The sequence below is a fragment of the Bos indicus genome, chromosome 19 (genome assembly GCF_029378745.1).
Source record: "Bos indicus isolate NIAB-ARS_2022 breed Sahiwal x Tharparkar chromosome 19, NIAB-ARS_B.indTharparkar_mat_pri_1.0, whole genome shotgun sequence".
In the NCBI taxonomy this organism is placed as follows: domain Eukaryota; kingdom Metazoa; phylum Chordata; class Mammalia; order Artiodactyla; family Bovidae; genus Bos; species Bos indicus.
The window spans coordinates 27,912,179-27,934,647 of NC_091778.1; the positions used below are offsets into that span (position 1 = coordinate 27,912,179).

General features: G+C 51.8%; 1 protein-coding gene and 1 long non-coding RNA gene across 8 annotated transcripts in view; one reads left to right on the forward strand and one right to left on the reverse strand.

Moving 5' to 3' along the window:
• The window catches only part of PELP1 (proline, glutamate and leucine rich protein 1), a 48,273-nt gene extending 27,974 nt beyond the window's left edge, over window positions 1-20,299 (forward strand). For 6 of the 7 annotated variants that reach the window (XM_070772946.1, XM_019981288.2, XM_019981289.2 and 3 more), the window contains 16 exons: window positions 6,757-6,821; window positions 7,204-7,309; window positions 10,246-10,395; window positions 10,628-10,699; window positions 15,313-15,372; window positions 15,690-15,840; window positions 16,035-16,164; window positions 16,246-16,333; window positions 16,752-16,840; window positions 16,918-17,034; window positions 17,150-17,297; window positions 17,402-17,561; window positions 18,165-18,220; window positions 18,345-18,551; window positions 18,646-20,055; window positions 20,153-20,299. In XM_070772946.1, coding sequence (XP_070629047.1) covers window positions 6,757-6,821; window positions 7,204-7,309; window positions 10,246-10,395; window positions 10,628-10,699; window positions 15,313-15,372; window positions 15,690-15,840; window positions 16,035-16,164; window positions 16,246-16,333; window positions 16,752-16,840; window positions 16,918-17,034; window positions 17,150-17,297; window positions 17,402-17,561; window positions 18,165-18,220; window positions 18,345-18,551; window positions 18,646-20,055; window positions 20,153-20,245 — 3,102 coding nt within the window. In that variant the 3' untranslated portion in view covers window positions 20,246-20,299. The remainder of the gene's footprint in view (window positions 1-6,756; window positions 6,822-7,203; window positions 7,310-10,245; window positions 10,396-10,627; window positions 10,700-15,312; window positions 15,373-15,689; window positions 15,841-16,034; window positions 16,165-16,245; window positions 16,334-16,751; window positions 16,841-16,917; window positions 17,035-17,149; window positions 17,298-17,401; window positions 17,562-18,164; window positions 18,221-18,344; window positions 18,552-18,645; window positions 20,056-20,152) is intronic. The other variant, XM_070772945.1, reaches the window with a different exon arrangement.
• The window catches only part of LOC109574012 (uncharacterized), a 148,911-nt gene continuing 137,923 nt past the window's right edge, over window positions 11,482-22,469 (reverse strand). The window contains exons 6-7 of the long non-coding RNA XR_011561969.1: window positions 21,581-21,719; window positions 11,482-17,813 (exon numbers count right to left, since the gene is read on the reverse strand). This is a non-coding gene — a long non-coding RNA (uncharacterized lncRNA). The remainder of the gene's footprint in view (window positions 17,814-21,580; window positions 21,720-22,469) is intronic.

Below are 22,469 nucleotides of genomic sequence, written 5' to 3' on the forward strand. Positions count from 1 at the left end.
CCATATCCTTTCCATATCTTTCCCATTGCCCCCATACTGGCTTGAACCCCCATTATCTGACTGAGATACAAATAAGACGTAACTGTCTAACCTATGATAGGTTCACTTTTAATATTATCTGCTGTGCTTCATCTTTCTCCCCCTTACCCTCCCCCAAATTCTACCATCCTTTAAGACTCAGGTACATGAGGTCTTCCTTGTCCCACCTTTGTTACTCGGACCTTCCCAGCTGTGTGCTTCCTTCCAGGAAGAGGCTTGTCACAACCTGCTGGGTGTTTCAATGATCTTTGAAATAATAATAATAATCTAGCCCCAAATTTATCAGCGATGACCTCATTTATTTATATTAACATTAGTCCTCTTTGAGGGTGACAGGACTGTGCCTCTGGTAGCTCAGCCCAGTGGTTCATGTGGTTCCTAAGTGTTCCTGAAATATTATCACCTCTTCTGCCTGTAAATGTGTGATTTCCTTCATCATCTCTTTCAAGTCTTCCCCTTCTCCCTCAGGGTGAACTACATGAACTTAATGTCTTGCTTATATTCTTTTTAAGTGTCTGAAGTCTAGAAACATTGATTTTTAATTGAAGTATAGTTGATTTACAATGTATCAATTTATGCTGTACAGCAGAGTGACTCAGTTACATACACATTCTTTTTTATATCCCAGAATGTTGAATATGGTTTCCTGTGCTACACAGTAGGACCTTGTCTATCCAGCCTATATGTAATAGTTTGCATCTACTAGTCCCAAACTCCCGGCCCATCCCTTCCCTACCCTCCGTTCCCTTAGAAGTATTTTGAGTGAAGAAGCTAAGGGTGTTGTTGAACACCCCTTTATTATTGCCTGTATTATATTTTGGGGTATATCTTGCCTTGAATTTTTTTCTACTTGTGTTGTGTTACATTGCATTCTCAGTATGGGGAACCATGTGGTGGGTTTCCTTCACTTCCCTGTAGATTTTCATTCAACGGACATTTACTGTTACGTAGCTACTTATCCAAAGAAGGCAATGGCACCCCACTCCAGTACTCTTGCCTGGAAAATCCCATTGATGGAGGACCCTGGTAGGCTGCAGTCCATGGGGTCACTAAGAGTCGGACACGACTGAGCGATTTCACTTTAACTTTTCACTTTCATGCATTGGAGAAGGAAATGGCAACCCACTCCAGTGTTCTTGCCTGGAGAATCCCAGGGACGGGGGAGCCTGGTGGGCTGCCGTCTATGGGGTCGCACAGAGTCGGACATGACTAAAGCGACTTAGCAGTAGCAGCAGCAGCTACTTATCCAGGTAGATAAGTAAGATACTATTGTTTTCCTTGGAGAATTTCTAGTTGAGATGAGAATTGAGGGTAAGTAAATAGGCCTGGAGCTTGAGAGACAAAGCGATCCATTGATTGACGCATCCGTCTGCTTAAATCACCAACTTTGCTTTCCCACACGTACTGTAAACTCAGTAGTTCCAGAATGGAACTAACCTTAGCTCACAATTTCTGGCTTGCGTCCTAGCGACTGGTCTCCTAACTGATCTTGCTCTCAGTCTTGCTCTTTTAATCCATTTCCCAGAGCTGATCCTGTTTCTTGCCTCTTAAAATCTTTAAGCACCTGGACTTTCCTGACTCCACCTTTGCACTTACTGTCCTCTGCTTGGAAACCCTCCCTGAGCTGCTTCTCCATTCCCCACCCCAGCCCCAATCCCCCACATCTTTTCAACTTAATGTTTGTCACTGCCTTTCGGAAACCTTTCCAAACGACCTATGATTGGCTACTCTTTATTACACCATATTGAAATTATATATTCATTTTTCATACACACTTAGTACCCACACAACTGGGCTTTGAATGGAGTATTATTCGGCCATAAAAAGGAATGCATTTGAGTCAATTCTAATGAGATAGATGAACCTAAAACCTATTATACCGGGTGAAGTAAGTCAGAAAGAGAAAAATATCACATTCTAATGCATATATATGGAATCTAGAAAAATGGTACTGAAGAATTTATTTACAAGGCAGCAATGGAGAAGCAAACATAGAGAATAGACTTATGGACATGGGGCGAGGGGAAGGGAGGGAGAGATGTGTGGAAACTTATATTACCATATGTAAAATAGATAGCCAAGGGAATTTGCTGTATGGCTCAGGAAACGCAACCTGGGGCTCTGTATCTACCTAGAGGGGTGGGGTGGGGTGGGGAGTGAGATGGGAGGGAGTGTCACTCACTGTTACCTCTTGACTGTTTCACTTCCTTGTCGGCTCTTCTTATGAAGTTCAAAAGGGACAGGATATATGTAATACCTACGGCTGATTCATGTTGAGATTTGACAGAAAACAAAATTCTGTAAAGCAGTTGTCCTTCAATTAAAAAATTAATTTAAAAAACAATTTATGGAAAATTTCAGATGACACAAAAATAGAGAAAACAGTATTTTAAAAACTTAATTATTTTTGGCTTCACTGGGTCTTCTCTGGGCCTTTGTTGCTGCGTTCGGGCTTTCTCTAGTTGTGGCAAGCAGGGACTGCTCTAGTTGTGATGAGCAGGCTTCTCATTGTGCTGGCTTCTTTTATTGTGGAGCACGGGCTCTAGAGCTCATGGGCTTTAGTAGTTGTGGCAAACGGGCTTAGTTGTCCTGTGGCACATCGGGGCCTGTGAAATCTTGCCGGATCAGGGATCGAACCCGTGTCCCCTGCATTGGCAGGCAGATTCTTAACCACTGGACCACCGTAGAAGTTCAAGAAAATTGTGTCTTGAACCACCCCTATCTTGGCTGTCTCTGTCACCCAGATCTAACAGCGAACATTTTGCTCATCTTGTTTCATTCCCACTTTCCCAGCTCTGGCTCCAACCTCCCCTGCCCTCGGAGCATTTTAAAGCACATCCCACATCTCATTTCCCTTATAATTGCACATACTTCAAAGGATAGAGTGTCTTGTTCCACCTTGTATCCCTAGGCTTTGTATTGTCCCATTCTCTAGCCAGTAGTCAATGATCTTTTAAAAAATATCACCAAGATTACAGCATTCTCCTGCTTAAAACCATGCAGTTACTTATTGCACCAAGCCTTACATAGTGTCACCTCTTGACCTCCTTTGACACGACTCCTGGCCTGTCTTCACTGGACTCCAGCCACCCAGGCTGACCTTTTTTCTGCAGCAGCTGAGGCCACGGCTCCTCACATCCTTCACCCTGCTGAGAATCTCCTGGGAAAGTGAGCTGTGTGTTTAGGTCCCAGTTCCCTGCCACCAGTTCAGAGGAGTCATTCCTGAGCACCGAGCATACGGTGGTCCTTCTTATTTCCATCATTTTCTGTCACATTGTTCTGTTTTGATTATTTTGTAGTGTTTATCACTATTTTAAAAAATTTATTCTCTGCCATGTTCTCTCTTCTCACCCTGTTTAAATTCCGTTATACTTCCTTCCTTGCCCTTCTCCCTTCATTGTACTTGGCTGACAGCACCCCGACTGTGTTAAATCCAGCTCTTGTTTATTTGGTGCCTGCACCTGCGCAGCTCAATGTAGCTGAAAAAGAGCACGTGTCCTGATTGGCTGGTCTCATTTTAAATTCAAGGCCATCAGCATCTCAAGTGAACTCTTGCTGCTGCCTAGCAGTCGTGTTAGATTTCTTTCCTCTGCAGCCTCTGATGACTTCTCTCCATCCTCACTCTTAGCTGATGGCGTCACTTCCTGTTTCACTGAGAAAAGAACAGCGGGATGGGAATTTGCATCGGTGCTGCCGCCACGACGTCCGCCAGCTTACCCATGTCTGTGCCCTGTGCTCTGCTGCCCCTGTCATTATTAGGGGTGAGCTGGTCCACGCCAGTCCTAAGGCCAGGCTCCTCTCTCCACTTAGGCAAGTTCACTGCTTCATCATCAGCTTTTCCCTGTTAGGTTGTTTTCATCAGTGTATAGCTCAAAACTGCTTTTAAAAAAGTCCCCCTCCAGCTCCTGCCCCATTTCTCTACTTCTCTTTATGGCAAAACTCCTCAGAAGAGTTGTTTGCACTTGTACTTTCTCCCATTCTTCTTTAAAAAAAAAAATTTGCTTTGAAAATGACGTGTGATTTATAGAGAATTTGAAGGAATATACACTTCACCCAGATTCCTTGAATGTCAGCATTTTAAATGCATATTTGTTTTATCATTCTCTGTGCATATTTTTCTAGGACCATAAAGGAGGAAGTTGGAGATTGGATGCCCTTCTATTTCCTTAAAAACAACATTCCCTTACCTGACCACATTCCATCATGAAACTCAGAAAAATCTGTGTTGATACAATCTTATTCCAGTTTTTTCAGTTGTGCTAAAAGTGTCTTTTATAGTAAGAGAAACATTTCTTACGATCTTAACATTTAGAACTTTAAGGACAGGTTGGTTGTCTGTCCCTCGGTTTGGTTTGTCTGCTGTTTTCTGATGATTTTTGGCAGGTACTGCAGAAACAATATGTGACATTCCTGTTAGATTTTATAGGAGCACATAATGTCCCTTTGTCCCATTACTGGTGGTGGTAACTTTGATCATGGGCTAAGGTAATAGTTGCCACGTATCTTCATTATGAAGTTATGATTTATTCCTGTGGGGAGATTGTGTATTTTTGTGTCGTTACCCTTTTACCCACTTGTCCATTAAAGGTAGTTGCTCCCTGTTTCCCCACCAAACACCTCTCTGCCCTTCAGCCCTGCTGCTGCTGCTAAGTCACTTCAGTCGTGTCTGACTCTGTGTGACCCCATAGACGGCAGCCCACCAGGCTGCACCGTCCCTGGGATTCTCCAGGCAAGAACACCAGAGTGGGTTTCCATTTCCTTCTCCAGTGCATGAAAGTGAAAAGGGAAAGTGAAGTCGCTCAGTTGTGTCCGACTCTTAGTGACCCCATGGACTGCAGCCCACCAGGCTCCTTCTGGTGGGCTGGTGGGCTCTCATCCATGGGATTTTCCAGGCAAGAGTACTGGAGTGGGGTGCCATTGCCTTCTCCCGCCCTTCAGCCCTAGGCAACTGCAGTTTTTTTTTTTTTTCTATAGGTTTGCCTACTCTGACCATTTCATGGAAGTGAATCATAGAACATGTGGCTTTTGGGGTCTGACTTCTTTCCCTTAGCGTAATGTTTTTAAGGTTCATTCTTGTCTCAGAACTTCATTCCTTTTTATGACCAAGTAATATTCCATTGTGTGGATATACTTCATTTTGTTTATCCAATCATGGCTGATAGACATTTGGGTTCTTTCCACTTTCTGGCTGTTACGAGTAATGCTGCTATGAATGTTCGTGTGCGAGTTCTTTTTTTTTTTTTTTTAATTATTTATTTTTGGCTGTGCTAGGTCTTTGCTGTGTGGGCTTTCTTTTTAGTTGCAGAAAGCAGGGGCTACTCTTGAGTTACAGTGCGCAGGCTTCTCATTGCAGGGGCTTCTTTTGTTGCGGAGCACAGGCTCTAGTGGGTGGGCTTCGGTAGTTGCTGTTTCTGGGCTTTGGAACGGAGGCTCAATACTTGTGGCACATGGGCTTAGTTGCTCCGAGGCATGTGGGATCTTCCCGGATCAGGGACTGAACCTGTGTGCCCTGCACTGGCAGGCGGTTTCTTTACCATTGAGCCACCAGGGAAGCCCCGTGTATGAGTTCTGATGAGAATATATGTTTTCATTTCTCTTGGGCATATACTTCAGAGTGGAATTGTTGGGTCATACGTAAAAGATGTTTAACCTTTGAGGAGCTGCTTGACTGTTTTCTGAAGTGGCTACACCATTTTCTATTCCCGTCAGTGCTTGTGAGTGTATCAGGACATCTTGTTCTCAACTTTCCTCCACTCAGGTGGCCTGACGGAAGGCCCCGGGCCCGCGCCACATGAAGTGCTGTCTGCCTGCCCTACTCCAGGCTCTCCTTGCCTTCCTCAGTTGACTTTATTTTCCTCTTAGCACCAGGCACCATCCAACATGCTTTTTCTTATTTGGTCACTTGTTGATTTTCTGCATCCTCTAACTAGAATATAAGCTCTCTAGCACCTCAAACAATGTCTCACATGAAATAGGTAAATAAATATTGTTAAGGAAATAGGTAAATAAATATTGTTAATCAACACTTCCCTTCATGAGAACCAGGGACATTATTTCTTTTACTCAGCTCTGGATTCCTTCATCTGACTCAGTGTATAAGATGTGTTTGTTGAGAGAATGAGTGAAGATAACGGTTAGGAAGATAACAGGCCTGTCAGAGGAGGCTGGCCCTTCAGAGGGTGGAGAGGTTACTTGTGGGGGCCCTGAAGAGGGGACCTCTTTCAGGGCTCCCAGGATGTGTGGGAAGGAGGTTCTGGCTGACTTGTCTGTGGGCGTTAGCGGCTCAAAGGAAGCCAGACCAGGAGGAGGATTTGGGGTGAAGGAGTCAGGGGTCGTGAGTTCCATGTCCAGTCAATGTGCATTTAGGGGTGCCCCTCTGTGCTCAGCGCTGTCCTGGGAGACACAGGGGCAGGAGCCTGTCTTTGAAGTCTGGCCGACAGGCTGAGTCAAACTGACTAGCCCTCTGCGTAGCCCTGATTTGCTGGGTGGGCAGTGGGGGCGGCCAGGTGAGATGTGACTTGAGGAAAGCCCATGGGACAGGCTGCTGTGTGCCCCCTACTGAAAATAGGGCAGAGGCTGAAGGCGTTGAGGGGAATGGTCTCCAGGCCATACTGGAGGTGTGACTTAGAACAGGCTCTGGAAGGGCTGGGGCAGGGGTGGGCTTGGAGAAATCCTATGTCTTTAGCATCCTGTTCCTGACTGTTTTCTTTCCTCCAGAACCTTTCAGCTGTTGGGGCGTTGGTGGGTCTCAGTAATGCTCGTCTCGGTTCTATCAAAACTCGGTAAGTCTCTAGCCCTGTTTTTTCTTCAGGGGGGATGTTTCTTTAGGAAGAGGGCCATCCATCTGTCCATCCATCGTCACCACCCTGTGGAGCCAGGAGGTTTCTCCATTGCCAAGGTGGAGAGTTTGATTCTTTTCGCGAGCTCACTTGCATTGAACCCCACCTATGGCGGCTTCCAAGAGTCCCTCGCCCCACCTTCTGTCCCCTTCTTCCCTTGCCGCCCATGCCTCACTCCCAAGTCCTCGAGTATCTCGGGAATGAGAAGCTGCTGTGGATCTGGAGTCAGGTCTCACTCTGGCCAGTGAGAGTAAGAGGGCGTTGAATGGCTTTCTCTGCAGTCTAGCCGCCTCTCCTGTGTCGTCACTCAGCTCTGTCTTACCAGGTTTGAGGGCCTGTGTCTGCTGTCGCTGCTGGTGGGGGAGAGCCCCACGGAGATGTTCCAGCAGCACTGCGTCTCCTGGCTGCGCAGCATCCAGCAGATCTTGCAGGTAAGTCCACCGCCTGGCACTCCCCGCCTCTGCCCCAGCCACGCCCTGGTCTCCATTCAGACGCAGCGTGACATCTTTGTGGGGGAGACTTTCAGTTCCGAGGGCAGGTTCTTTCTAGCAGGATAAGCTGCAAATAGATACATGCTTTTAAAGATTTTGTTATTTTTATCCACTGGGTTATTTTAATTCACCTGACCTTACACACACTCACTGTGACCTCTGACTGTTTCACTTCCTTGTGAGCTCTTCTAATGAGTGACGTCTCTGAAGCTCCTTTCTCCAGGTGTTAGATTTTTAGAATTTATTTATTTAAAGTATTTTTATTGTTTTGGCTGTGCACCATGTGGCTCATGGGAATCTTAGTTCTCCAGCCAGGGACTAAACCCACACACTCGGCCATGAAAGCTCAGAGTCCTAAACACTGGACTGCCAGAGAATTCCCCAATTTTTTTTTTCCTACTTCTCTCTTCCTCTTTTTTTTAATTAATTTTAATTGGAGGCTAATTACTTTACAGTATTGTGGTTTTTGCCATATGTCAACATGAATCAGCCATGGATCTCTTCCTCTTTTAACATTTAAATTTGTTTCTATGTTTACATCCTTTGATGACATCCCCACTTAGTTCTTCCACAAGCGTGTTCTGGGCACCTATGGCAGGCTGTGTGCTGAGTTGTGGAGAGATGGTAGGAGATGCAGCTGGACCCTGCTTTCATGGTATTTAGAGTCTCTTGCAGGGGTTGGGAAACTTTGTAGGTGTTTCCAGATAGTACAGTGTTATAGGTTTTACAAACCATATATGGTTTCTGGTTGGTTTTTTTTTTTTTTTGGCTGTGCTGCATAGGCTGTGAGATCTTAGTTCCCCTGCTGCTGCAGTTGTGTCTGACTCTGCGATCCCATAGATGGCACCCCACTAGGCTCCCCCGTCCCTGGGATTCTCCAGGCAAGAACACTGGAGTGGGTTGCCATTTCCTTCTCCAATGCATGAAAGTGAAAAGTGAAAGTGAAGTCGCTCAGTTGTGTCCGACTCTAGGGACCCCATGGACTGCAGCCTACCAGGCTCCTCCTTCCATGGGATTTTCTAGGCAAAAGTACTGGAGTGGGTGCCATTGCCTTCTCCGCTTAGTTCCCCTACCAGGGGTCAAACCTGAGCCCCCTACAGCGGAAGCGAGGAGTCCTTCCACTGGACAGCCAGAAATTCCCATGGTTTCTGTTGCTGAGTGTTCCTTTGTTGGTTTGTTTTCCAACCCTTTCAAAAATGTAATAACCATTCTTAGCCTGTGGGCACCCACAGGCCAGAGTTTGCTGACCTGTGTTCTAGTGGAAGAGAATAATTATACAATGAATGTGAAGAACTAAACTGTGGTAGGTGCTCTGGAGGTAAAGAAAAAATATAGTTCTCTGAAAGCATGTTAACGAGAGACTCTGAGCCAGACCAGAGTGGTGTGGGTGTAGCGATCAGGGTCAGTGGTTCAGGGAGGGCTTTTCTGCTCTGATTAGTAGGAGTACATTGGGCTGAGAAAGTTTTCGAAGTGTTCTAAGTGTGCAAAAGCCCTGAGAGAAAAGGCGTTTGACTCATTTGAAGAATTTTAAGCAGGCGGGTGTGGCAGGGGTTGACGAGATGCATCTCGGGAAGTAGGTAGACGGGGACTAGGCCGTGTGTGGTGGTGTAGGCATATTAAGAAATTCGGTGTTTATTCTTGGAACAGCGGGAATTCATGGAAGGTTTTAAGCAGGGGGAAGGAGGTAGTGTTGGTGGTGGTGGTGATGTGAGCAAATTTTCATTTGGAAACGCCACTCTGGCCACTGTGTGGAGACAGGATTAGAACGGAGCCAGAATGGCGGCAGAAAGCAGAGCAGTGGACACTGAAGCCAGATTGCCCTGGGGTGAGCAGTGAGTGGGAGAAGGCATGGGATTGGGGAAGATAAGACAATCCTGTCAAGACATCTGGCTCCACTGGTAGGGCAGAGAAGCTCGGCAACACCTGAAATCGGGCACATGGAGCCCGGGCTCAGGCGAGGATTTTCAGGGTGGGAGAGATGCTTAGGATGGGAACAGGCACAGATGCCAGCAGGAGGAATCCTTCTGAGGGGGCTGGAGACGGGGGGCTAGTTAACAGTGTGAGGTGGTCCTGAGAGGAAGGGGTCGGGGAGGGGGGGTTGTCCTCAGATGGGAAGCCAAGATGCAGTTTTCAGTTTGGTGGTGGGAAGCTGAGAGAGTTCCCATCTCTGGGCTTCAGGCTTCTCTGAAATCGTAGGTCAGGTTACACAAAAGCGACGGTGCCGGAGAAGAGCTGAGCAGCGGAGGGAGCTAACCAGTGAGAGACGCAGTAGGCGTGCCAGACGGTGTTGGGGCCCGTTTGTGGCTGGTAGACCCACCGAGCCTGACTTCTCACAAGGGTTCTTGTTTGTTTCATTGACATGTGGCCACTGGTCTAGCAGGAGGTAATGTGCTGAATGCTTTTTCCTTAGGTATATGTTAATTTGTTAGGAAAAGTCCTCAGACTTCAAACCATTTTTCTTCCATGAGTTCAGGGTAGGTTTGAGCCAGCCCCATGCAAGCTTGGCGAGATGGGTGGCTCTGTTGTGGCTGAGACTTCGGGCCGGGAAGTGCTCCTCTCCGTCCTAGCAGGGGATTGCAGTGTGGGAGCAGCAGGAAACTCTTGAGATTGTTCAGTGAGATCTTTAAGGCGTGGCTTCGTTACTTCCCCCTCCAACCCCTGAACATTCCTAGGACCCCAACACCACAGTACTAAAGTGTGCACACACATCCTTTCTCTGGATGATTGTGTTACTCAGTTGCTCCGTGTCGCTGATACACTCTGTCCCCAGGGGATTTGCCAGGAATGGGGGCGGTCACTGTGGAGTTTGTCGGAAGCTCCATGTTGTCATGTGGCTTTGAAGGCCAGGTGGGAGCATGAGTTGTTGTGCTGTTTAGTCCCAGGACCCGCCCCCCACCATGGAGCTGGCTGTGACCGTGCTGAAGGACCTACTCCGCTATGCGGCCCAGCTTCCTGCAGTCTTCCGGGACATCTCCATGAACCACCTCCCCGGCCTCCTCACCTCCCTGCTGGGCCTCAGACCGGAGGTGAGCCGCCTCTCAGCTCCCTCAACCCTAGGCCCCTCCAGTGCTTGCTCTCATTCACACCCACTGGATTAGAGACTTTGATGGGAAGTGATTGGGGAATGGGATTGAAGAAGTGAGAAGAGGGAGGGGCTGAAAAAAAGTGTAAGGAGAAGAGACCCTGAGGGGTGGTGGGGTGGAGATGGATGGCTTCTGGGGACGCTGGGCTCTTCCTGACCATCTGTTCTTCCCATAGTGCGAGCTCTCCGCGCTGGAAGGAATGAAGGCCTGTATGACCCATTTTCCTCGAGCGTGCGGGTCTCTCAAAGTAAGTGTTCATAGAAACTCTTCTTCCTACCAACATGATCGCTGTTTTACTTCAGGTTCCACCATTGAGATTTATAAGCATCTGTCTGCACAGCTCTAATTAATTTTCTAATGATTTGTCTATTTTAGGCTGTGCTGGGTCTTCGTTGCGTGCACAGGCTTCTCATTGCAGTGGCTTCTCTTGCTGTGGAGCGCGGGCTGTGTGGTGTTTGGTCTTCAGTAGTTGTGGCATGTGGGCTCAGTAGTTTGGGCTCCCAGGTTCTGAGAACAGACAGGCCTAGCCGTTCCGTGGCATGTGGGGTCTTCCCAGTATAGGGATCAAACCTGTGTCTCTTGCATTGGCAGGCAGATTCTTCACCACTGAGCCACCAGGGAAGCCCTCACCTCATAGTTTTAAACGCATTCTCATTTAACTCTCACAGATGAAGAAACCGAAATTAGATAACTTGCCTGAGGTCTGAGGCCAGGCCCAGACTCTGCCTGGCCTCCTCTCTCTGCCCAGCCCTCTCTGTGCCTCTCGGGCACCCTGCCCATTTTCCTACCGTCCTGGTTACTCTGTTCCCAACACTCTGTAACTGCCTCCAGGAAGCCTTCCTGACATACTTTCCCGACATCAGCCTCCCCAGCACTTTGCTCTCCTGTTCCTGACCAGTCTCCCTCTGTCCCTTCCCCACCCGGTCCCCTGGGCTGTGATGGCCGTGTGAGGGGCGCTGAGCAGCAGGGCCGTGCTCGGTCAAATAGGCAGGGTGGACGTGGGTCAGGGTGGGAGGAAGGAGGCCAGTAAAAGAATTAGAGTTTTATTTTTAAGGAGATAACAAAAACAAATACAAATGGTCATCTGATTCAGCCAAAGCAGTAACAGTTAAAGGGCCTCTGGAATTGGTACATTTGTTGTCTGCAGAATAATTCTGATGCCAACTTGTACCTAAGAACAAATAGGTGCTCCTCTCCTGATTAAACTCTCTCTCTTGGTTTGGTGTACTCGACATTGCTCGCCAAACCACTGGGTTTTCTCAGATGGAAGCGCAGGTCTGTGGGGAACTGGAATTAGTGGCAAATTAATAATTTTTTTTGTATAACTCATGTGATTAATCACAATAATTTGTATTACTATACTCGGTATTGCTAGTTAAGGGGGGGTTTGCCATTCAGGCTTTCTTGAAAGTCAAATCACATAGTTCTATGACCAAGTCAAAAAAGTAAAAAACAGAAAGGGGACTGGTACCCACTACGTGCCAGGCTCTCTGCTGTGTCTGCCGTGTGTCATCTCGTTTTACAGTAATTCTGCGGAGTTGCTGTCACCAAATGAAACAGGAGACAGGCCCAGAATGGTTTGACTAACCCAAGCCTATGTATCTGTAGTTGTCAAACCAGGGTGTGAGCAGGAATTGCTTGCCTTTCAAGCTTGTGTTTTTTTCACCAAACTGAGCTCCACAGGTGGTTTTAAGAATGTGGACAGGGTTGGCAGCTAGGCTTCTACACTGATGACAGCTCTGCTCCATTGTTGGTGGCATGGGAAGGATTGTGAGCGTGTCGTGGGCACCTGTGCTGTGGTCCGGGAGTGTCCTTACTGAGGCTTTACTAACAGGTTACTTGCAGTATTTGCAAAGCCCCAGAGCACATGGTATTTCTCAGGGAACGTGGGGTCATGTCCTTGTTGACGTTTTGTTTTCATAGGAATGCCACTCCTGGCAGGTGATAGAATCTTTGGTTAGCAGGGCAGGACTTTATCAAGAAGGCATTTGGAGTAACTCAGGGATTTTACTGAATTGTTTTGTTTTGTTTATAGAGTTTACTAAGTTTAGTGAAAACTACCTTTCTTCTAAAACTGTAAATTAACTTCTCAAATTACACAGGCTAGGTCTGTGTCTTTGACTCTTAATGGTGACAGTTTGTGAGATTTTACTGCATAAGCCTGTTTCTGTTGAGCTTGGTTTGGGGTTATCTGTGTTTCCCTGCTGGAGAAGGAAATGGCGACCCACTCCAGTGTTCTTGCCTGGAGAATTCCAGGGACAGAGGAGCCTGGTGGGCTGCTGTCTATGAGGTTGCACAGTCGGACATGGCTGAAGTGACTTAGCAGCAGCAGCAGCAGCAGTGTGTCTCTGCACCGCCCCCCCCAGAAAGTGGAAGGAGAACTGAGTGTTATCTGTGGGGTCAGGATTTGGGTAGTCACACTAGACTGTGAGTCCTCTGCTTGTTGTTTAGTCGCTCAGTCGTGTCTGACTCTTGCGACCTGTGGACTGTAACCCACAAGGTTCCTCTGTCCATAGGTTTTCCAGGCAAGAATACTGGAGTGAGTTTCCATTTCATTCACCAAGGGATCTTCCCGACCCAGGGATCGAACCCAAGTTTCCTGCCTTGGCAGATGGATTCTTTACCACTGAGCCACCGTGGAAGCTAGGGCCTTTAATTTTCGTTGTGAATGGTCAGGAGAATTGATCTATAACTCACAATCTCTTGTTAGATGGCATTTTTGAAGGCATGGCCTTTTGAGTACCCTCTCCAAAGCAAGCAACAGAACTTATGCTGTTACAGCATGTGTATGCCTTTATTTCTTTGAGGACACAGCGTCGTCTGGAGAATGCCCCTGTTAGGAGTTTGGCTTTGTCTGTTGCCAGTGTGGCAGACACGAATCTGTCGTGCACAGACGCCCCAGGGGCAATTTGTACTGGAACATCTTGCAGACCAGTGCTTGGGAAGTGGATAGCTAGGGTGTGTGTCTGCTTTCTGTTCCACCCCCTAGAAGCTCCCAGGGCAGCTGCTGTCTCCAAGTTCAAGACTCCTCCCAAATGAGGCATCTCAGCATTCTGGGTCCATGAAGTCAGTCTGTCCAGGCTTCACCTCTCCTCCTCCTCAACACATTGATTATTTGTTCTGGAATGAGTGGGAAAACTCACCGCCCTCTTGAGGGACACCAGGACATACCATGTACGCAACATGCTTTCGTTCCTGGTGAAATGTCCCAAGTGAGCCATTACTTTGGTTTGCATTTCAGGTCATTACAGGTGGAACTGTGTGATCAGGGCCGTGTCCCTGCACTCTGCTTGACCGTGGTCACATAAGCAGACCTCTGTTGGCTTCAGCGACCTGGCTTCCTGGGTCTCAGGGAGAGCATGAGCAGGAAGTTGGTCCAAAGGGCTGAGCGCCATTGTGGATGAGGCTTTGGCAACTCTAAGAAATAGCATCCCTGGAGAAGCCGGCCAGGAGCCCAGGGGTTGGTTGCTGCTTTTGGTTTGAAGTGTTCAGATCCCTGCCCCACCAGATGTGAGAGTGCTGCCCGCGTCGTTGGAGGCCTCATACCCTGGGGTCAGCCGTCACAGTGCTGTCTGTCTCCCCTGGGAAACCAGATGTGGTTCCCGCCCCAGGGCGGCAGCAGGGAGCCCTGGAGGGTGGCTCCTGATTCACTCTGCTGGGCTCTGCGCCGGCTTCCCCCTGCTGTCTGCCTTGTTTTCTGGAAGTTGACTTTTGACCCCGGTGGGGTCCATACACACTCGCCTGGGATTTAAGGCCCAGCCTGCTTCTCCATGGGCCCCGTGGGAGACTATTGCTCTCCTCACTGTATTGGCCCCTCCATCTCCTTACCTGGCTCCTCCAGTTTCTCCCAAGCCCAGCTCAGTCCCTCCAGAGCCACCCTCTTTGGTTCCAGGTCATGATATTTCATACATTTGCCTTCCTTTTACACCCGCTGAAGGTGGAAATCTTCTGCTTCAGTGTTCTTCTTTTTGTGCCACGGATCTCTTCTCTGGATGTTTTTCAATTAGTAAAATACGTGGAATTGCAGGGAAAGTGTGATAGAATGCACATCTTTGTTAACATGTCAAGTAACAGAATCCAGCAGCAGGTCTGATGAGTCCTGAAGTTTCATGATAGTGATGCCTGTGAATGAGATGCCTGTTGACAGCTGTAATGTGAAGTGAAAGTGAATGATTCTGCTGGTAACAAAGGGACTGCTAATACTACTATAAATGGAGACTTAGTCTCCATTTATAATTGAAAGAAAAATTTACATTTTATTTATAGGCAAGTGAAAATGATTTTTTAAAAAAACTTCCCGTCCATGTTCACAAGTCTCTTTGATTCTGCCCCCAGATAAGTGGGGCCCCAGTTACATGTTGCCTCGTGGGTGCTGCCAAGCAGCAGGCAGGTCTTGTTGACTGACTGACCAATCACTGCTCTCAGCTCACTGCCCCCATCTTACTGGTCTACCTTCCCTTCTCTGTCTACTACATGCTACTCTCACTGCTCCCAGCCCCGGCCCGGTGCTCCTGGTGTGAGCTGGCAGGGAGTTGGGGTATGGAGGCACCTGCTGTTCAGTGCTGTGTCCTCTTGGCTTGAGGGTGCTGTCACTCTGCAAACATTGGAGGAGGGGCCCCGTGGTCTGTGGGGCACAGCCCCAGAGCAGGGAGGCTGAGGACAGGGGCTGACGTTCATTTTCTACAAGTGTGCGTCTGCCCCTGGGCACAGCACCCCTGAGGGTGTGCTGCTTCCTCGTCTGCAGGAAAGAGAAGGGCCTGAGATCCTGGGCCTGGACCCTGCTGCCGGGATGGCCGGGGCTCTGTCTCTGGCCCTAGAAGCTGACTCCCCAGCCTCCTCCTCTCTCTCCCCATGATCCAGGGCAAGCTGGCCTCGTTTTTCCTCTCGCGGGTGGATGCCTTGAGCCCTCAACTCCAGCAGGTAAGGGGAAGGAGGGAGACAGTGGGGAGCCTGGGGTCTGAGCTGGTGCTTCCCCCCACCTCTTGGTTTCTTGTTTTTCTATTTTTCTATTCTTGTTTTCTATTGCCGCTTTTCTCTGCATTTTCATTCCCCTCCCTGTCAACGCGCAGTACACACCAGTAGGGGCTTCTGCCTCCCGGTCTCTATCTGTGTCTTTCTGCCTCTTCCATTCCATCTCCCCTCCTAGTGCTCTGACCTCCATCTTCCTGGGCGCTGGTGGGGTTGGGATCCACGGCTGGGCTGATTCCCACCTGATCGGGACCCCCTCTCTCTGGCAGTTGGCCTGCGAGTGTTACTCCCGGCTGCCGTCTCTGGGGGCCGGCTTCTCCCAGGGCCTGAAGCACACGGACAGCTGGGAGCAGGAGCTGCGCAGCCTGCTGGCCTCTCTGCATAGCCTGCTCGGGGGCCTGTACGAGGGCGCGGAGGCGGGTAGGGCCCGCCCGGCTGACACTCTGTGACGGGGGATGAGGGGTCCTGGGGGGCGGTGAGGGGACCAGGGGAGACTGGTCCAGAGAAGTGGGGCTGCTGATTTCTAGGCAAAAGGCAGTAGGTAGAATATGGGTGGGTCCTCCACCTGAATGGAGGCAGGGCTGGCGAGTAAAAGTGGCTGTGTGTGTGTCCAGCACCCATGCAGTATGAGAGCCCTGGGGCAGAAACGTTGCTGTCCTCCTCAGAAGACGCGGACGCCCACACTCTTCTCCGGCTTCGGCAGAGGTTTTCGGGGCTGGCCCGCTGCCTGGGGCTCATGCTCAGGTGCGTGAAGGAGTGAGGAGGGAGGTGGAGAACCGCACTGGGGACCCCACGCTGAGGGTCTCCCTGCTTGATCCTCTCCAGTTCTGAGTTCGGGGCGCCCGTGTCCGTCCCCGTGCAGGACATCTTGGATCTCATCTGCCGGACCCTCAGCGTCAGCGCCAAGAATGTCGTGAGTGGAGCCGGCCCCGCTGGTGGCCCCTCCCTGGGACCCTGGGTGGCTGGGCAGGCAGGCAGGGGCTCCCACAGCGTGTGGTCCTGACTCGTCCAGCTGCTCTTACGCCTGCGCTCCTGACCCGCGCCCGCCAGCGTGGATGGGCTCCCGTGCTGCGGGAACGCTTGGAGCAGGTGCTTCCCCAGCCGACAGTGAGCTGGGCATCCACTGAGTCAGCGCCGAAGGGTTCGGCCTCCCTGCCCCGTCCTCCTTCCCCAGTCTGTTGAGGACGGTGGTTTCGTCCTTTCGGGGGAGTTGGGGCCGGGGGTGGCTTCCTTACTTGCGTGTATGCAGTCTTTCGCCTCCACCCTGTCTCCGTTTCCAAACTCCCAGTCTCACTCTCTTCCTCCACTCCTTATTTGCTGTTTTTTCCCAGAGTCTGCTGGGAGACGGTCCCCTGCGGTTGCTGCTGCTGCCCTCTCTCCACCTCGAAGCCCTGGACCTGCTCTCGGCGCTCATCCTCGCGTGAGTGGGTGACAGGAAGTGGTGCAGGGTTTGGGATGTGCTGGGAGCAGGGGTCACCATTCTGTCTTCGCCCCCAGGTGTGGAGCACGGCTCTTGCGCTTCGGGGCCCTGATCAGCCGCCTGCTTCCCCAGGTCCTCAATGCCTGGAGCATTGGGAGGGAGAACCTCGGACCGGGCCAGGAGAGGCCCTACAGGTGACCGTCCAGGAAGGGAGTAAAAAGGAGGGGGTGGTGGTGGTGACTCGGTGCTGCCAGGCTGGGAGTGGGGACGTGGCCTCCCTCTCACAGGCACCCTCTGCGCTCCCTGCAGCACCGTGCGGACCAAGGTGTACGCCGTCCTGGAGCTCTGGGTGCAAGTGTGCGGGGCCTCGGCGGGGGTGCTGCAGGGGGGCGCCTCGGGGGAGGCCCTGCTCTCCCACCTGCTCAGCGACATCTCCCCGCCGGCGGATGCCCTCAGGGTGAGAGGGGCCTCCCAGCACCCCTGGTCCTCACCCGATCCAGCCTCCCGACCACCCTGCCTTCCTGCTGGCTGGTGTATGATCCGTGTTCCCTCCCCCGCCAGCTGCGCAGCCCCCGGGGGAGCCCTGATGCAGGTTTGCAGACCGGGAAGCCCAGTGCCCCCAAGAAGCTAAAGCTGGATGTGGGGGAGGCCATCGCTCCGCCCAGCCACCGGAAAGGGGACAGCAATGCCAACAGCGATGTGTGTGCAGCTGCGCTGAGAGGTGGGTGAGGCCTGTGCCCTGCACCTTGGGGCTGGGAGGGTCTGGAGACACTTGGAGGGGCCGGGTGTCCTGGTGGAGGGAGTAGGAAACACGCAGAGCCGGCTAAGAGCCTGCCGAGGGGCTGCACTCCCCCAGGGCTGCAGGTGGGGCCTTGGGTCCTGCTGTTGGACGGGGTGCTGGTGTTGACCCGCCCCTCCAGGTCTCAGGCGTCGTCTTTGCACATCCTCTGTCCACAGCGCGTGCTCGTGTGTCCTGGAGGGCGGGGGAGAAAGAGGATGAGACCCCTGCCCTGCGGAGCTTGCACGCCCCAGGCCTGCTGCTGGAAGCAGAAGTGACTTTCTGTTGGGGCCCACGTGTGCACTGCCCTCCAGCCTCCTGTGTGGGGCAGCGTCAGCGCTCCCCATGTGTAAATGCACGTTTATAATGTATCTCCATGTGAATTACATAACGTTCACAGCTTTGTGTAGTAGAGGTCCACTCATCAGCCCCATTTTATAGTTGAGAAAATAGGAGTCACGTGACTTGCCCCAGGTGGGCTGGGCAGAGCGGACACTCCCCTGGCTGCCCATCGTGTCAGCCTCTCACACTTGTCTCCTTCCCCAGGCCTCAGCCGGACCATCCTGATGTGCGGGCCTCTTATCAAGGAGGAGACTCACAGGGTGAGGGGAGCCTGGTCCCCACTGGAAGGGGTACTGGTGGGGGTTCATTCGGACCTGGGTGCAGGCCCTGAAGAACGGGCGGGTCGTCTGGCGGCGTCTGCAGGTGTGCACTCTGTCCTTCCAGCGACTGCACGAGCTGGTGCTCCCCCTGGTCATGGGTGTCCAGCAGGGCGAGGCTCTCGGCAGCTCCCCGTACACCAGCTCCCACTGCCGCCGGGAGCTCTACCACTTGCTGCTGGCCCTGCTGCTGGCGCCGTCTCCTCGCTGCCCACCACCCCTCGCCTGCGCGCTGCGGGCCTTCTCCCTGGGCCAGCGAGAGGACAGCCTGGAGGTAACCACTGTGTGGGCCGCGTCCACCGCGGTGTCCCCTGCCCAGTACCGTGACAGCCCGCGTCCTGATCCTTTCTCGCCCCTTCTTCTCCCAGGTCTCCTCTTTCTGCTCAGAAGCCCTGGTGACCTGTGCGGCTCTGACCCACCCCCGAGTTCCTCCCCTGCAGTCTGTGGGCCCCACCTGCCCTGCCCCGGCCCCAGTCCCACCTCCGGAGGCTCCAGCTCCCTTCAGGGCTCCAGCCTTCCACGCCCCAAGCCCCCTGCCCTCAGCAGGCCCCATGCCTTCTGCAGGCCCTATGCCCCCGGTGGGCCCCCTGCCCCCCACACGCCCTGGACCTCCAGCCACAGCCAACCACTTGGGCCTGTCTGTGCCAGGCCTGGTGTCTGTACCCCCCCGGCTCCTTCCTGGCCCTGAGAACCACCGGGCAGGCTCCAGTGAGGACCCTGTCCTGGCCCCAAGTGGCAGTCCCCCACCTACCATCCCCCCAGATGAGACTTTTGGGGGGCGAGTGCCCAGACCAGCCTTTGTCCACTATGACAAGGAGGAGCCGTCCGATGTGGAAATCTCCTTGGAGAGCGACTCTGATGACAGCGTGGTGATCGTGCCTGAAGGGCTGCCACCCCCGCCCCCGCCTTCCTCGGGCACCACGCCCCCTCCAGTAGCCCCCGCTGGGCCACCTGCAGCTTCCCCTCCTGTGCCCGCCAAGGATGAGCCAGAAGAGCTGCCTGCAGCCCCAGGGCCGCTCCCGCCCCCTCCCCCGCCTCCTGTTCCCGGCCCGGTGACGCTGCCACCACCCCAGCTGGTGCCGGAAGGGACACCTGGTGGGGGAGGCCCCCCAGCCCTGGAAGAAGACATGACGGTCATTAACATCAACAGCAGTGATGAGGAGGAGGAGGAAGAAGAGGAGGAGGAGGAGGAAGACGAAGAGGAGGACGAGGAGGAGGATTTTGAGGAGGATGAGGAGGAGGAAGAGGAGTATTTTGAGGAGGAGGAAGAGGAGGAAGAAGAGTTTGAGGAGGAGTTTGAGGAGGAGGAAGGTGAGCTGGAGGACGAGGAGGACGAGGAGGAAGACGAGGAGCTGGAAGAGCTGGAAGAGGTAGAGTTTGGCCCGGCAGGCGGGGAGGTGGAAGGAGGAGGGCCTGCGCCCCCGAGCCTGCCTCCGGCGCTGCCCCCTGCCGAGTCTCCCAAGGGGCCTCCGGAGCCAGGACTGGAACCCGGGCTGCTGTTGGAAGTGGAGGAGCCAGGGACCGAGGAGGCACCTGGGCCCGAGACGGCCCCCATGCTGGCCCCCGAGGTGCTCCCCTCCCAGGGGGAGGTGGAGAGGGAAGGGGGGAGCCCCCCTGCAGGGCCACCACCTCAGGAGCTTGTGGAGGAGGAGCCCTCTGGGCCACCAGCCCTGCTGGAAGAGGGGGCTGAGGGTGGGGGTGACAAGGTATCACCCCCCCCAGAGGCGTCTGCAGTGGAAGAGACAGAGGTGGAGGCGGCAGCTCTCCCCCCGGAAAAGGTGAGGGGGCCTGGCGGGGAGGAGGGGTAGGAGCGACACGCATCCTGACCTGGTCTGTGCCTGCAACTGTTCTGAACTTTTTGTTTGCCCCTGGAAGGAGCAGGGTGACACTGCTGCCATGCTGGCCGACTTCATTGACTGCCCCCCGGACGATGAGAAGCCGCCCCCTGCCTCAGAGCCTGACTCCTAGCCCGCCCCACCTCGCCCTCTTCTTTTCCAATAAATTCACATCCTTCAATAGCAATGGCTGCTTCTGCCTTTTGCCACCATGCTGTCCCCAGGCAGAGGCCAGGTGTCTGCTGGGCTTGGCCTGTACCCACAGTGTTTCCCAGGCGTCCTGTGAGCCCCGCTGTCCATAGAGGAGCCATTGACCTACAGGGGCTGCTCTACAAGCCAGTGTCAGAAGTTCAGCACGTTGGCCCACTGCTCCTGCTACACTAAGTGTGTGCTCGGTTGCCTGGAGAAGTGAGCAGCCCTGCTTCTGCTAGTCCGGGCGGCAGGGCTAAGATGGGATGTATGAGACTGAGTATCCCAGTGAGTGAACCTGTTATAACACACACACACACTGCCTTGGTCTAAAAGAGTAGGCTGAGTGACTGATAGAAGTTTAGAAAGTTATGATACGGTACAGAGTTTAGTCAGGGACTCCTGTGAATTGGAACCTGGGGCGTCCTAAATTAACAAGGGGCATCCACCATGGGTATGGACGATGCATTCTAGGGCTGGTCCTTGCAGTGACAGTACCCCCGACAGGAATCTGACAAGCTCACTGTCGGCCTTCCTACCTGCTCTTGAGGTTTGGACGTTTCCCAGCCAGGATCTGATCCCTCTGAGCATTGGGAGACTACAGATCCTAGGACTTGGGGTGCCTATGTGAGCATCAATACAGCAGTGTGTATGTGAGACAGTATCGAGGCTTATGGGCTTGAGGTAGGTGCCTTGTGGGTTTTTTCAGCCTGTGAACGTAAGTGCCTTGGAAGTGCAGAAAAGGGAGTGACTTCCTAGCTGCACGTATCCTGAACAGCCTCTTTGAGAAGTGACATCTGAGCTAATTTGTGGAAGATTAAGTAGATGTTTAAAAAATATTCCTGCCCTCCCTTCCCTAACCCGCCAGAAGGGAGGAGATAAGATGGAGTAGAAGGACTGGAGCTCACTTCCTCTCATGAAAACAACAAAATCACTGCTCGCTGCTGAACAACCATTGACAAAACGAACTTAAAAACAATGCCGTATATGCAAAGAAGAAAACAAGATGGTGGGCGGGGTGCTCATGTATGCCTGGTGGATGACCCACAAACTGGAAGATAATTATACATCTCAAACCCACAGGAGAGTTCTGAGCCCCATGTCAGCTCCCCAGCCTGGGGGTCTGGTATTGTGAGGAGCCTCCAGAGCATTTGGCTTTGAAGGCCAGTGGGGCATGAGTGCAGGAGCTGCACAGGACTGGAGGGAGCACACAAGTTCTCATGGGCACTGCGACCCAGGGCACAGGCTGTAACTCCATAGGAGCCTGGGCGAGACCTACCTGTGGGTCTTGGAGGATCTCCTGGGGAGATGGGGGTCGGCTGTGGCTCACTGTGGGAACAAGGACACGGGTAGCGGAGGCCCTAGGGAATGTTCATTGATGGGAGCTCTCTCAGGATCAATGGAACAGGATAGAAAGCCTGGAAATAAACCCACACACCTATAGTCAGTTAATCTATGACAATGGAAGCAAGAATATACAATGGAGAAAAGACAGTTCTCTTCAAAAAGTGGTGCTGGGAAGACTGGACAGCTAGATGTCAAAGAATGAAACTAGAACATTAATGTCACACACAAAAGTAAATGGATTAAAGACCTAAATGTAACATCAGATACTGTAAAACGGGTCCGCAACCTCCAGGATCTACTGCCTGATGATCTGAGGTGGAGCTGATGTAATAATAGCAGAAATAAAGTGCACAATAAACATAAGATGCTTGAATCATCCTGAAACCACTGCCCACCCCCAGGCCGTGGGAAAACTCTTCCACAAAACTGGTCCCTGGTCCAAAAAGGTTGGGGGCTGCTGCTGTGAAACTTAAGAGAAACGGAGAGGCAGAACACTCTTTGACATAAAGCACAGCAAGATCTTTTTGGATCTACCTCCTAGAGTAATGGAAATAAAAAGAAACCAATGGGACCCAATGAAACTTAAAAGCTTTGGCACAGCAAAGGAAATTATAAACAGAAAACCCTTGCAATGGGAGAAAATATTTGCAAACGAAACGACCGACAAAGGATTAATCTCCACAATATTCAAACAACTCATGTAGCTCAATATCAAAAACAAAAAACCCCAAACCAACCCAATCAAAAAATAGGCAGAGGATCTAAACAGACATTTCTCCCAGGAAGACATACAGATGGCCAAGAGGTACGTGAAAGTAATG